This window comes from Anolis sagrei, chromosome Y (assembly GCF_037176765.1).
Source record: "Anolis sagrei isolate rAnoSag1 chromosome Y, rAnoSag1.mat, whole genome shotgun sequence".
In the NCBI taxonomy this organism is placed as follows: Eukaryota; Metazoa; Chordata; class Lepidosauria; order Squamata; family Dactyloidae; genus Anolis; species Anolis sagrei.
The window spans coordinates 70,932,487-70,946,796 of NC_090035.1; the positions used below are offsets into that span (position 1 = coordinate 70,932,487).

A 14,310-nucleotide genomic window follows, 5' to 3' on the forward strand; every position below is an offset into this window, starting at 1 on the left:
CCCTCCCATCCCAGCTGGGACCTCCAAAGGCAGAGCTGGCGCTGATGCAAGAGGAGGCGGAGAGTGGAGATATTCCCATCATGCACCGCGAGAGCGCTGTCCGCGGTGCTGAAGAGCATCCCTCGGCGGCGGCGGCGGCGGCTGGGACTCCTGCTTTGGCGGGTGCTGCTGCTGCTCCTTTGGGGCCCCCGAGCCGGGCTCCTCCTTTATGCCCAGCGCCTTCCCCTTCTCCTTCTTCTCCTTCCTCCTCCTCCAAGCCTCGCCTGGGGATGGGGCCGTGAAGCAGCAGAATCCCGCGAGGAGGAAGAGGGCCATGACCATGATGATGAGGATGGAGGACAAGAAGAAGACCAGCCCCTTCCACCGGAGCTGCCCGGAGGCCGGAGGGGGAGGCGGAGGGGGAGGCGGAGGAGGAGGAGGCGCCGCGGCCTCTTCTTCCCAGCTGGAGGCCAAGATCCAGGCGGCGGTGGAGTTCAAGGCGGAGGGCGCCCGCTGCTACAAGCAGAAGAAGTTCCGCGAGGCCATCGGGAAGTACCACCGCGCCCTCATGCAGCTCAAGGGCCTCCCGGGCGAAGGAGAGAAAGAGGGGCCGGCGGGGGTGGTGGCCGAGAAGAAGAAGGCCCTCCTGGGCGAGGAGCCCGCCCTGCCTTGGAGGAGGCTCTCCGAGGAGCAGCGGGCCCTGGTCGAGAGCACCGAGATCGAGTGCTACAACAGCCTCACAGGTGGGACTCTCTCAAGCAAGGGCAAACTTGGGGCCCTCCAGGGGTTTCGGACTTCAATTCCCACCATTCCTAACAGCCGGGTAGGCTGTTAGGAATGGTGGGAGTTGAAGTCCGAAACCCCTGGAGGGCCCCAAGTTTGCCCATGCTTGCTGTTCAGGATAGATTTCCATGCTACACAATCGTGGGAATTGTAGTTTTGCAAGGGCTTTCGCCTTCTCTGCCCAAGGGTGCCAATGCCTCCCTAAACTACAATTCCCGTGATTCCACAGCATTGAGCCACGGGTGTTGAATGTATCTAACAAATGCACCTTTGGCCAGATTGTTCCAGGGTGGCTCATCTCCTCCAAAAATCTACTCATAGTAAGGTTTGGGGGCACTAGACAGCCCAGCAGGCTCCTATACCTTCTTTACTTCCTCCCTTCCATCCTCCCTTCCTTTCTCCCTTCCTTCCTTCCTTCTTGCCTTCCTGCCTACCTTCCCTTCTCCCTTCCTTCCTTTATCTTATCTTTCCTTCCATCTTTTCTCCCTTCCATCCTTCCTTCTATCTTTCCTTCCTTCCTGCCTTCCTTTCATCCTTCCTTTCTCCCTTCCTTCACCTCTTAATTTCTCCCTTTCATCCTCCCTCCCTCCCTCCCTCCCTCCCTTCCTTCCTCCCTTCCTCCCATCCATTCATCTTTCCTCTCTTTCATCCATACATCTATCTATCCTTCCCTCCTTCCTCCCTTCCTCCCACTTCCTCCTTTCCTTCCTGCCTTGCTTCCCTTCCTTCCTTCATTTATTTCTTCCTTCCTTCCTTCCCTTTTCCATTCCTCCTTCCCATCCATCCATCCTTCCTGCCATCCTCCCTTCTTTCCTTCCTTTATCTCTTCCTTCCTCCCTTTCGTCCATCCTTCCTTCCTTCTTTCCTCCTTCCCTACCTCCCATCCATCCATCTTCCCTTTCATCCATCCTTCCACTCTCCCTTCCTTCCTTCCTCCCTCCTTCGTTCCTTCCTTCCTTCCTTCCTCCCTCCCTCCCTCCCTCCCTTCCATCCTTCCATCCATCCATACATCCATCCTCCCTCCCTTCCTCCTTCTGTTCCCTTCCTTCCTTCCTTTCTTGTTCCTTCCTTTCATCCATCCATCCATCCTTCCAGCCAGCCATTCTTCCTTCTTCCTTTCCTTCCTTCCTTTCTCCTTCCTTCCTTTATCTCTTCCTTCCTCCCTTTCATCCATCCTTCCTCCCTCCCTCCCTCCCTTCCATCCAACCGTCCATCCATCTTCCCTTTCATCCATCCATCTATCCATCCACCCTTCCTTCCTTTCTCCCTCCTTTCCTTCCTTCCTTCCTTCCTCCCTCCCTCCCTTCCATCCTTTGATCCATCTATCCATCCTCCCTCCCTTCCTCCCTCCCTTCCTCCTTCCCTTCCTTCCATCCTTTTTTGCTTCCTTCCTTCCTCTGCAGATCTGGATTTGCAACCTTAAGTGAACCTCCACAACTTCTGTTTGTTTTGCCCCTGCAAAATGGCACAGGAGGGCTTGCTTTGCACAGCTTGAGAGGAAGGGTGGGGAAAGGGCGAGCTTGATGGAGATCTCATGGATTTTGGAAGACTCAGATCAGGGATCTTTGGAGGGAAAAACAACAATCTGAAACCAGTCAGATTATCATCAATACATTTTGGGGATGGATGGGAACCTGGAATTTATATGGATTCGTATTCACTAGTACAATTACAGATCCACAATATTAAGACTGTGTAGTCTTACTATTAACTTATACAAACATCGCCCCATCCCACCTTTTGAACCAGATACCAGATTAGGAGAGGAATCCATTCTGGTTTTGATTATGGCATAGGCAGGACTGTGTTTACATCCTTTCCCATAAATAAATGAGGCATCAGTGATGAGAACCAGGACCTCTGTCACTGCTTCTTGCCATAACATCAAGTGTTGATGGAAATGGGTCAAGATTAAGGAACTTGCAACTGAATTGGAAATTCAATGGATCTCTTTCTACAGATCCAGTAGTCAATTCTAAAGGTAGTCTGGACCAGAGGTGTTACTTATTAGCAAAGACATAACTATCTAGTCCAGTGTTTCTCAGCCTTCCTAATGCCGTGACCCCTTAATACAGTTCCTCATGTTGTGGTGACCCCCAACCATAACATTATTTCCGTTGCTTCTTCATAACTGTAATTTTGCTACTGTTACGAATCGTAATGTAAATATCTGATATGCAGGATGTATTTTCATTCAAAGGACCAAATTTTGCACAAATATCCAATATGCCCAAATTTGAATACTGGTGGGGTTGAGGAGGGGGGTTGATTTTGTCACTTGGGAGTTGTGGGTACTGGGATTTATAGTTCACCTACAATCAAAGAGCATTTTGAACTCCACCAACAATGGAATTGAACCAAACTTGGCACACAGAACTCCCATGACCAACAGAAAATACTGGAAGGGTCTGGTGGGCATTGACCTTGAGTTTTGGAGTTGTAGTTCACCTACATCTAGAGAGCACTGTGGATTCAAACAATGATGGATCTGGACCAAACTTGGCACGAATACTCAATATGCCCAAATTTGAACCCTGGTGGAGTTTGGGGAAAATAAATGTTGACATTAGGGAGTTGTAGTTGCTGGGATTTATAGTTCACCTACAATCAAAGAGCATTCTGAACTCTAGCAACGATGGAATTGAATCAAACTTGGCACACAGAATTCCCATGATCACCATGGAAGGGTTTGGTGGGCATTGTCCTTGAGCTTTGGAGTTGTAGTTCACCTCCATCCAGACAGCACTGTGGATTCAAACAATGATGGATCTGGACCAAACTTGACACAGTTACTCAACATGCCCAGATGTGAACACTGGTGGAGTTTGGGAAGAATAGCCCTTGACATTTGGGAGTTGTAGTTGCTGGGATTTATAGTTCACCTACAATCAAAGAGCACTCTGAATCCAGCCCTCGATGGATCTGCACTAAACTTGGTTCACTACCTACATGACCAGCTTTGTAGGTTGAGGTTGAGGTTGGCGTGGGGGCTGTTTTTACATTCTGGGAGTTGTAGTTCACCAATACCAAAAAGGAAGAGAAGGACAGGTGGAGAGATCTTCAGCCTTCTCTGCCAAAAGGGTTTCTAAGACCATCAGAAATATGTGTTTTCTGATAGTCTTTGGCAACCCCTCTTGAAAACCCCCTTGTGACCCCCCTAGGGTTCCCGAACCTCAGCTTGAGAAACACTGAATTTCAGCAATTTGTAAGGAGTCTAGTAAATGGGACACATGTGGAAGGATTGCTCCAGAGCCACCCAAGGAGAACCTTACCTACTTTGGGGTTCAAGAGTGGAGACGATGCATTTTAAATACATCAGTATATTTAGTGGCCAAGTGCGAGTCCAGATCTCAGCATTACCGATGATCGATCTGACCCCAAAGCAAAGGCATACATGTTATAGCACTGATAGCAGTTTGGGAAAATCTGCCTAACAACAGCATACAGTGGGAGGATACTAGCCATACACCAGCCAATCCTGGAACACATGTCATTGAGCTACAATGGGAAAATGATCCGGCCGGACCCACATTACTATTTTACATGTTGAAAATTCTCCTTGCATTGACAATTGCTATTGTAATTGGCTGCAAGTTCCACTTAGCTAATGATAATGCCAACATGTCTATTCTGGTTTGCCTTGAGATTCCTGTGACCTAAATAACTTGGCAGCTTTTTAGTTTTTCCCCTTTGATTCAGAATACTTTCCTCTTAGCATGGCTTGACCTTGTTTTAGCCCAAATATGGGCAAACTTCAGCCCTCTAGGTGTTTTGGACTTCAACTCCCACAATTCCTCACAGTCTCAGGCCCCTTTCTTTTCCAGCTCAGCCGCTTAAGCCACTAAAAAAGCCAATGGGACTTTGGCCTTCATAGTGTCTAGATCCAGAGAAACCATGCCACCCATGCTCTATTCTGCCTTGGTTAGACCACACCTGGAATATTGTGTCCAATTCTGGGCATCACAATTGAAGAGAGATATTGACAAGCTGGAATATGTCCAGAGGAGGGTGACTAAAATGATCAAGGGTCTGGAGAACAAGCCCTATGAGGAGCGGCTTAATGAGCTGGGCATGTTTAGTCTGAAGAAGAGAAGGATGAGAAGAGACATAGCCATGTATAAATATCTGAGGGGAAGTCATAGGGACAAGAGGGAGCAAGCTTGTTTTCTGCTCCCTTGGAGACTAAGATGCATTGGAGCAATGGCTTCAAACTACAGGAAACGTGATTCCACCTGAACATTAGGAAGAACTTCCTGTGAGAGCTGTTTAACTCTCTGCCCCGGAGTGTGGTGGAGGCTCCTTCTTTGGAGGCTTTTAAACAGAGGCCTGGATGGCCATCTGTCAGGGGTGCTTTGAATGCGATTTTCCTGCTTCTTGGCAGGGGGTTGGACTGGATGGCCCATGTGGTCTCTTCCAACTCTATGATTCTATTATTCTTCCTTGACCACATCCTCTTCCCACAATGCTCCCAAATACCTTGATCTTCCTTAGGGACCTTCCCCAAACAATGCCCATAATGGCATTCTTTTGCTATCTTTGCTTGAGTGAGTAGAAACCTTTTTGCTCTGGCAGGCTTTTGAGAATTGATTTTTTGAAAGACTAACGGTCCTGTATAATGTGCTGGATTGGTTGTTATTGTTGTTTTTAATGGTGCATGAGTTTAACTGGCTTTCATTTGGGATAGTTTAATTGCTTTTAAACTCTATTATTATTATTATTATTATTATTATTATTATTATTATTGGGTTGTTGTAGGTTTTTTCGGACTATATGGCCATGTTCTAGATACCCCTAGACCATGTTCTAGATGCATCTAGAACATGGCCATATAGCCCGAAAAAACCTACAACAACCCAGTAATTTCAGCCATGAAAGCCTTCAACAATACATTATTATTATTATTATTATTATTATTATTATTTTTTTTTTTTTGAAGCACAACAAGATGAGTCCAGAGCAGACACTATGCTGGCTTTTGTATTAGATCACATGTCGGACACTTCCCAAATGTCTAGGACTGCATGATGTATTGGCGAATAATGCCTGCAGATCCCAGTAAAGTGGCCTTTTGCAGCTGGCAGATGGTAATCTTGTCAGCACCGATTGTGTTTAAGTGCAGGCCAAGGTCTTTAGGCACTGCACCCAGTGTGCCAAATACCACTAGGACCACCTTGACTGGTTTGTGCCAGAGTCTTTGCAGTTTGATCTTTAAATCCTCATATCGTGTCAGATTTTCCAGTTGTTTCTCTTTAATCCTGCTGTCACCTATTATTATTATTATTATTATTATTATTATTATTATTATTATATGTACTTATTTGCTTTTTTTCCCTCTCTGAACAGAGACACAAAGGAACTGTATGCTGTTGATTTTTTAAACTATATTTATTTGAACTATTTTAAGCTGCTTTGAGTCCCAAATTGGAGAGAAAGAAAGACCACAGCAGCAGGAATAATAACAGCAATGGCATTAGGGCTGCATTCTAGGGACATTTGTACAGTACCTTTGCTAGTCTTAAACTAATATAGTGGCTGAGTGGGTAGTGCATAGGAATTGGATTGGAAGTGCAGAAGGGGATTGGAATTGGGTTAAAAGTGGAATTGGAGTTGGAAGTTCAGTTTAGGCAACCTAGGAAAGCAGTGCTGGTTATGAAAAAAAAATCTGTTTAGGAAGAAAAGTGGGATATAAATAAATATTTATTATAATTATTATAAAAGGTACGAGGGTTGAATGAAAAGTAATGCCTCCACCTTCATAACTCCTCAACAGATGGCAGTACTGGTATGCGGCAGATACTGGCTTGTTCAGTACACTCTCCTCTACAGTTCCGTTTTGGTGGGAAGCCTTAGCATTAAACAGTTGTGTTGTTAAAGTGTGAAGTATGGAACCCTGCGCAGATGGTCAGTCAATGTCACTTAAGCAATGTCCAGTCAGTGATTCTTGACAGCAGAAGGTGTCAACCCCAAAGGAGATTAATCAGAGAATGCAATCTGTTTATGGTGATTGTGCGTCGTTGGACAAGTAAGTTTTAAAATGTTGAGGTGACACCTTCTGCTGTCAAGAATTCAATGATTGCACATTGCTTAAGTCACATTGATTGACTGTCTGCACCGGGTTCCATACTTTGCACTTTAACAACACAACTGTTCCATGCTAAGGCTTCCTGCCAAAATGGAACTGTAGAGGAGAGTCTACTGAACAAACCAGTACCTGTCACATACCAGTACTTCCATCTGTTGAGGAGTTACAAAGTTGGAGGCATTACTTTTCATTCAACCCTCATATGCAGGAGCCTTCTGTTCATCTTCTTTCCTTTCTGCTTGGGTCTCCCTTAGCTTGCCTGCTGCAGTCAGAGCTGGTGAACTATGAGCGCGTGCGGGACTATTGCCTCAAAGTCCTCGCCAAGGAGAAGAGTAACTTCAAAGCCATGTACCGGGCCGGCATTGCCTTCTACCATCTTGGGGACTACGACAACGCCTTGCTCTATTTGAAAGAGGCCAAGAACCGCGAACCTACAGGTGGGATCATTGGACAGGCATCCAAGGGAGGGAAGCACAGAGAGAGGGACTTGAGCATTGATTGATTGATTTACAGTATTTATATTCCGCCCTTCCCACCCCAAAGGGGACTCAGGCCAGATCACAGAACACATGTATGGCAAACATTCAATGCTGTTATACACTGACAATGCAGATAACGGTACATAGAAAGAGGTATGCATATAGACTTTCCCATCTTCGGCATCTTGGAGGCTTGTGCTAGATTCCGGCCATGGTGTGTGTGTGTGCTGTCACTCCATTTTCCCTGCCGAAGAGCTTTATTCGTAAACTTCCTCCTTGATGGAATCACTGGCATTTTTCTGGCATTTTCTTATTTATTTATTTATTTACATTATTTATATTCCTCCCTTCTCACCTGGTAGGGGGCTCAGGACAGATTACAATGCACATATATATGGTAAACATTCAATGCCATTAAACATACGACATCTATAAACAAACACAGAGGCCATTTAACATTCCAGCTTTTCCGGCTCCATGAGGATATGCTCGATTCCAGCCACAGGGGGAGCTGATGCTTCACCGTCCACTTGTGACATTGAGTCCTTTGATGGAGTATTTCCTCATTCTAACGCATGCTGGTTTTATGGCATCGTAAATTAGTTAAATTATCCTCTCGGCATAAAGTGGTACCTAAATTTCCTACTTGACAGATGCAACTGTCTTTTGGGCTGCATAGGTCGACAGCAAGCTAGACTATTAATGGTAGGAAGCTCACTCCGACCCAGGTTGGCTTCGAACTCATGACCTCTCAGTCAGTAGTGATGTAATGCAGCTAGCTACTAACTAGCTGTGCCACAGCCCATTCCCAATGGGTGCCTTAGATACCTTCCTCCTTTAAAGTGGTACTTATGTTTCTACTCACATTTGCTTTTGAACTGCTAGGTAGGCAGAAGCTGGGCTAAATGCCAGGAGCTCACCCTGACCTAGGCTTCGAACTGCCAACCTTCCGATTGGCAAGATTTAGTGCAGGTTGAGTCTTGATGCTGGATCCATAAGTGGTTGTAGAGACCTCTTCTGGATCTGCACGATCTTTCATATTTATCTACTCACATTTGCTTTTGAACTGCTAGGTAGGCAGAAGCTGGGCTAAAGACCAGAAGCTCACCCTGAGCTGGGCTTCAAACTCCCAACCCTCCGATTGGCAAGATTTACTGCAGGTTGAGTCTTGATGCTGGATCCATAAGTGGTTGTAGAGACCTCTTCTGGATCTGCATGATCTTTCCTATTTATCTACTCACATTTGTTTTTGAACTGCTAGGTAGGCAGAAGCTGAGCTAAAGGCCAAAAGCTCACCCTGAGCTGGGCTTCAAACTGCCAACCTTCCGATTGGCAAGCAGGTGGCGGTTAGCCTGCTGTGCTAAAGCCCTTCCCATCCCTTATCCAGAAGTCCGAAATTCTCCAAAATCCACAATTGTCCACATCATGGCCTTTGGTTGGGCTGGTCTCTTCCAACTCCATGATTCTATCATTCTCTGTTTCTTTTCCTTCCCTTTCACAGACACCAATGTCCTGCGCTACATCCAGCTAACCGAGATCAAGATCAGCCGCTGCAACCAGCGGGACAAGGAGGTGATTGTGTAGCAGCGTTGGACCTGCCTTGCCAGAGCTCTTCCCCCGCCCTGCCCAACCCACACGTCAGTGACAGACATAGCCTTCTACACATGGTGCCAATTGTGCCCGGAATCCACCCGCTGCCCTCCATGCTCCAGGAAGATGCCATCAGGTGCCCGCCATGCCCTGGCAGATGCCACAGCCAGAGAACTTCCAGCGGAGAGCAGCGCTGCCCTCCAAAGCCAGTATGGCTCCTGGTCCTTTCGGCTGTGGGACGAGATAATGTAGCATTTCGCCAGAACACTGTTGGGGTTGCTTATTTTTTTTAATGAAAAAAAAAAGATGAGAGTATTTGCCAGGTGTGTGCCTCTATGAGATTGGCCGAGCGGAATAGGGTGGTGCAAAATAAGGTGGGCATGATTGGGACCACATGGAAGGCACATCAGAGTGGCATCAGGGAGAGAGACTATGAAAAGCCAGATTCTTGAGCTCTTCCCAAACAGTGGAGAGTTATATACTACTCTAGACAATCTCTCATAGCCAAGTATGATTGCCTTCCAAGGGTTGAGTCTTGGTGTTGGGTCCATAAGTGACTGTAGAGACCTCTTCTGGAGCCACATGGTGTTTCACATTGAGGATATAGGTTTCCAGGTGGAAGGTGGTCATGACAAGGGTTTGCCTCTCGGCATGTTTCTCACTCTCATCCTGTATTTGTGCCTCTTCAAAATCCATAAAATCCAAAAAGCTGACCTACAGTTAGAACACTTTAGGAGGGTTGCAAGGGGGTTTCAGACAGGTCACCAAAGACCATCGGAAACACATATTTCTGATGGTTTTAGGGACCCTTTGGCAGAGAAGGCCGATGATCTCTCTGCCTATCCTTCTCTTCCTTTTTGGTGTTGGTGAACTACAACTCCCAGAATTTAAAAACAGCTCCTCAAACCCCACTAGTGTTCAATGTGGCCATGTCAGTAGTGTGCCAAGTTTGGTGCAGATCCTTTGTGGGCTGGGTTCAGAATGCTCTTTGATTGTAGGTGAACTATAAATCCCAGCAACTACAACTCCCAAATGTCAAAGTCTATTTCCCCAACCTCCACCAGAGTCCACATCTGGGCATGTTGAGTAACTGTGTCAAGCTTGGTCCACATCCACCATTGTCTGAGTCCACAGCGCTCTCTGGATGTAGATGAACTACAACTCCAAAACTCAAGACCAATGCCCACCAAACCCTTCCAGTATTTTCTGTTGGTCATGAGAGTTCTGTGTACCAACTTTGGTTCAATTCCATGGTTGTTGGAGTTCAGAATGCTCTTTGATTGTAGGCGAACTATAAATCCCAGCAACTACAACTCCCAAAAGACAAAATCAATCGCCCTCTCAACCCCACCAGTATTCAAATTTGGATGTATTGGGTATTTGTGCCAAATTTGGTCCAGTGAATGAAAATACATCTTCCATATAAGATATTTACATTATGCTTCATAATAATAACAAAATTATGAAGTAGCAATGAAAATAATGTTATGGTTGGGGGTCACCACAACATGAGGAACTGTATTAAGGGGTCGTGGCATTAAGAAGGATGAGAAACAATGGTCTAGGACATATTGGCTATTCTTTACTTCAAACCTATCCTGGTGGTCAATTGCTTCTCCCATGAATTCTCTGCCATTTTATCCATAGCTTTTACTACTTTCTTTAATGAATATTGGTGGCTGAAGAGAAACAGCACGAGAGGAACTAATTCTGGAAAATTTTGTTGACCCCACAAGAGACCACCCTCCTCTTTCCACCAAACGTGGCTCTTTGAAACCCCAAAGCATGGAGCACAGGCTTGAATTCTGTAGATACCATTGCTCAAGGGTGGTATCTTATTCAGGGTTGCATAGAGTGCAAACCATTCCACAAGCAGTTGTGCTATCTTGGGTTTTCCTGAAAAGCACAACTGTGCTATCTTTTGGGTGAGGTTTTATGGTGTGTAACTGCACAACACAACATGCTGTGACACCCAAAGGGGATGTGCATGACCGAAGAGTTTGGCTCCAAGTGTAAAGATTGCAGCAAGCAACTGCAGAGCTGACCGCGGCTTGCCTTCCTGGAGATGCTGCTGCCTGATCTACTTCAGGTAATATGATGTTGTTGCCATGGCGACTGGGATGCAGCAGGGAAGATCAGAGATGTGGCATTTACTCCATCCGTACGCTGGAATTGGCAGCGCAGGAAACGGGGAGCGGGAGATGGAGGTTTGGGAAGGCAGAAGGGGAAGAAACCCTTTAGCTGGCTCTGTTGCCTACAGCTTTTCGGAATTTGGCTTGGATTCAATATCTCAAGGCTATTCCTCCATCAGATAAAGCTGGCAATGGATTCTCCCTTTGTAAATAAGCTGCCAAATGGAAGTAAGGCAGGAGGAGGAAAGATACAATTGCCACAGTGTTTTTTCTCTTGAGGTAACCCTTATGGAAATGGTAGCAATGTTGTCCAACAGCAACTATATCCCTATCCCGTTTTAATTCTATTCCACAGCTATATTTCCAAAATATTCAGATTACACCAAGCATCCATTCACACTATACCATTACAGCACTGTGACTCCACTTTCAATGCTATTCTATGGAATCCTGGGATTTGCAGATGGACATGGCACAGGGTAGAAAGGGAAGTTGCAGTGAAGGAAGGGGATAGGAAGAACATAATCTCATTGGGTTCCTGTAAGTTTTCCAAGCTGTATGGCTATGTTCCAAAAGCATTCTCTCCTGACGTTTCACCCACATCTATGGCAGGCATCCTCAGAGGTTGTGAGGTCTGTTGGAAACTAGGCAAGTGGGATTTATATGTCTGTGGGATGTCCAGGGTGGGAGAAAGAACTCTTCTCAGCTTGAGGCACGTGTGAATGTTGCAATTGGCCACCTTGATTAGCATTGAATGGCCTTGCAGATTCAAAGCCTGGCTGATTGCTGCCTGGGGTAATCCTTTGTTTGGAGGTGTTTGCTGGCCCTGGTTGATTCTTGTGTGGAATTCCGCTGCTTCTTGAGTGTAGTTCTTTATTTACTGTCCCAGTATTGAAGTTTTTTAAAATACTTGTAGTCAGATTTTGTTCATTTTCATGGTTTTCTCCTTTCTGTTGAAATTATCCACATTTTTGTGGGTTTCATCAGTTTTTCTGTGTATGAAATGGTGATTTTTAGAGCGTCAGACTACAAAGAAAAGCCACTGAAATCCACACACATGTAGACAGTTTTAACAGAAAGGAGGAAACCATAAAAATGAACAAAATTTGGTTGCTAGTATTTAAAAAACTTTAAAATCAGGACAGTAAATAAAGAGCAACACTCAAAAAACAGGGAAATTCCAAACAATCAATCAGGGCCAGGGAACACCTCCCAACAAAAGATTCTCCCAGACAGGAAGCAGCCAAGCTTTGGAGCTGCAGGGCTATTGGATGCTAATCAAGGTGGCCAATTGTAACACTCACACCTGCCTCAAGCAGAGTTCTTTCTCCCACCCTGGACACTCCACAGATATATAAACCTCACATGCCTAGTTTCCAACAGATCTCACAACCTCTGAGTATGCCTGCCATAGATGTGGGTGAAATGTCAGGAGAGAATGCTTCTGGAACATGGACATAGAACCTGGAATACTCACAGCAAGCCAGTGATTCCTGCCATGAAAGCCTTTGACAACACATTGAACATTAACTCATTTGATGATGACATTGCTGAGAAGAAAAATTAATACATCCAAGAGCAAATCAGTTCTGAACTCTCATCATAAGGCTATAGTACTTGGAGCATACTATAGGACAACATAATAAAATGGAGACTATGATAAGGTGATAAGAGAGATTAAGAGTGCATAGCAGGAGAGTTCTTTCATGTTCCCGCATGGGAAGCTGGAGCTGACAGAACGGAGCTCACCCCACTTCCCAGATTTGTACTGCCAAACTTTTGGTCAGCAGTATGCAAGGACATTGCCCAGGGGATGCCCGGATGTTTTACATCCTGTGAGATTCTTCTCTCATGTCCCCATATGGGAAGCTGGAGCTCACCCTGCTCCCCAGATTTGTACCGCCAACCTTTTGGTCAGCAGTTCTTCAAGGACATTGCCCAGGGGTCACCCGGATGTTTTACCATCCTGTAGGAGGTTTCTCTCATATCCCCGCATGGATAGCTGGAGCTGACAGACGGGAGCTCATCCCGCTCTCCAGATTCAAACTGCTGACCTTTTGATCAGCAGTCTGCAAGGACATTATCCAAGGGATGTCCAGATATTTTACCATCCTGTGGGAGGTTTCTCTCATATCCCCATATGGGAAGCTGGAGCTGACAGACAGGAGCTCACCCTGCTCCCCGAATTTGAACCACCGACTTTTCGGTCAGTAGTCCTGCTGGCACAAGAATTTGGTGTGCTTAACGTCAAAGGCGACTTGACAATTGACAACAACACGGCATTTTTCCTTTTCTTTTTTAATATAAAAAAAGGGGGAGGGACAGAATCAGAATCACAAATGCTTGGATCAGACATGACCTATGAAGACTTCTCAGCAGCATTGTTCACAGCCAGAGCACACAAGGCTGGCCCAAACTGGCCAAAGGGCTGAGCCGTCTCATTGTGTGGAAAAGGACTCTTGCTTGGGAGGGCTATAGTCAATAAATAAAAGCCTGCAGGCAGCACAGTCTCCAAATCCTGCTGTGTTTCATCCTGGGATCGACAGAGACTGTTTTCCAGGTTGGATCTGGGAGGGAATTCTTTCCCTTTTCCTTGGAATGGTTCTGGAAACTCTGAAAAGGAAAGCGTTGCTGTTTTTTCTTCTTTAAACCCTGAGAACTTGAGCAAGGCAGAACAACCAAAGGTGTGTCTAGACCAGGCATGGGCAAACTTTGGCCCTTCAGGTGTTTTGGACTCCAACTCCCACCATTCCTAACAGCCTCAGGCCCCTTCCTTTTCCCCCTCAGCCACTTAAGCGGCTGAGGGGGAAAAGGAAGGGGCCTGAGGCTGTTAGGAATGGTGGGAGTTGGAGTCCAAAACACTTGGAAGGCCAAAGTTTGCCCATGCCTGGTCTACACCAAACAATGATTTCAAATGACACCAATTTAATTGCCATGGCACAATGCTACAGGATCATGGGAGCTGTAGTTTTACAAGGTCTTTAGCTTTCTTTGCTGAGTTTGGTGAGCCTTTCTGGTCCGTCACCAAACTCAACTCCTAGTATTCCAGAGCACCGAAGCACAGCAGTTAAAAAAGTGTCGAAACTGCATTAGCGGAACAGTGTTGATGCACCCAAAGAACTATTTCTCCATCCGTTTTCCCTCTTACATTGGAATGGGATGGCGAAAGAGGAAAGCTGGAGTTTGGAAGGAGTAGAAGTTATCGTCTTCATCCCGTCTGATGTCGCTTTAAGGTACAGTAGAGTCTCGCTTATCCGACCTTCGC

At 46.0% G+C, this 14,310-nt stretch overlaps 1 protein-coding gene across 1 annotated transcript; it reads left to right on the forward strand.

The window, feature by feature from the left end:
• Positions 1–115: 115 nt before the first annotated feature.
• LOC137094742 (tetratricopeptide repeat protein 9A-like) lies at positions 116–9,228 on the forward strand. Its single transcript, XM_067461873.1, has 3 exons — positions 116–722; positions 7,099–7,281; positions 8,825–9,228. The coding sequence occupies exons 1-3, from the start codon at positions 209–211 to the stop codon at positions 8,905–8,907; spliced, it is 780 nt and encodes a 259-aa protein (XP_067317974.1). The 5' UTR covers positions 116–208; the 3' UTR covers positions 8,908–9,228.
• The last annotated feature ends 5,082 nt before the right edge of the window (positions 9,229–14,310 follow it).

Excerpts from the sequence above, each read along its gene's own strand:
- LOC137094742 (XM_067461873.1), top strand. The coding sequence starts at position 209 with ATGCCCAGCGCCTTCCCCTTCTCCTTCTTCTCCTTCCTCCTCCTCCAA. Across the intron at positions 723-7,098 it reads GTGCTACAACAGCCTCACAG|CTTGCCTGCTGCAGTCAGAG; the intron begins GTGGGACTCTCT and ends GGTCTCCCTTAG. Across the intron at positions 7,282-8,824 it reads CAAGAACCGCGAACCTACAG|ACACCAATGTCCTGCGCTAC; the intron begins GTGGGATCATTG and ends TCCCTTTCACAG.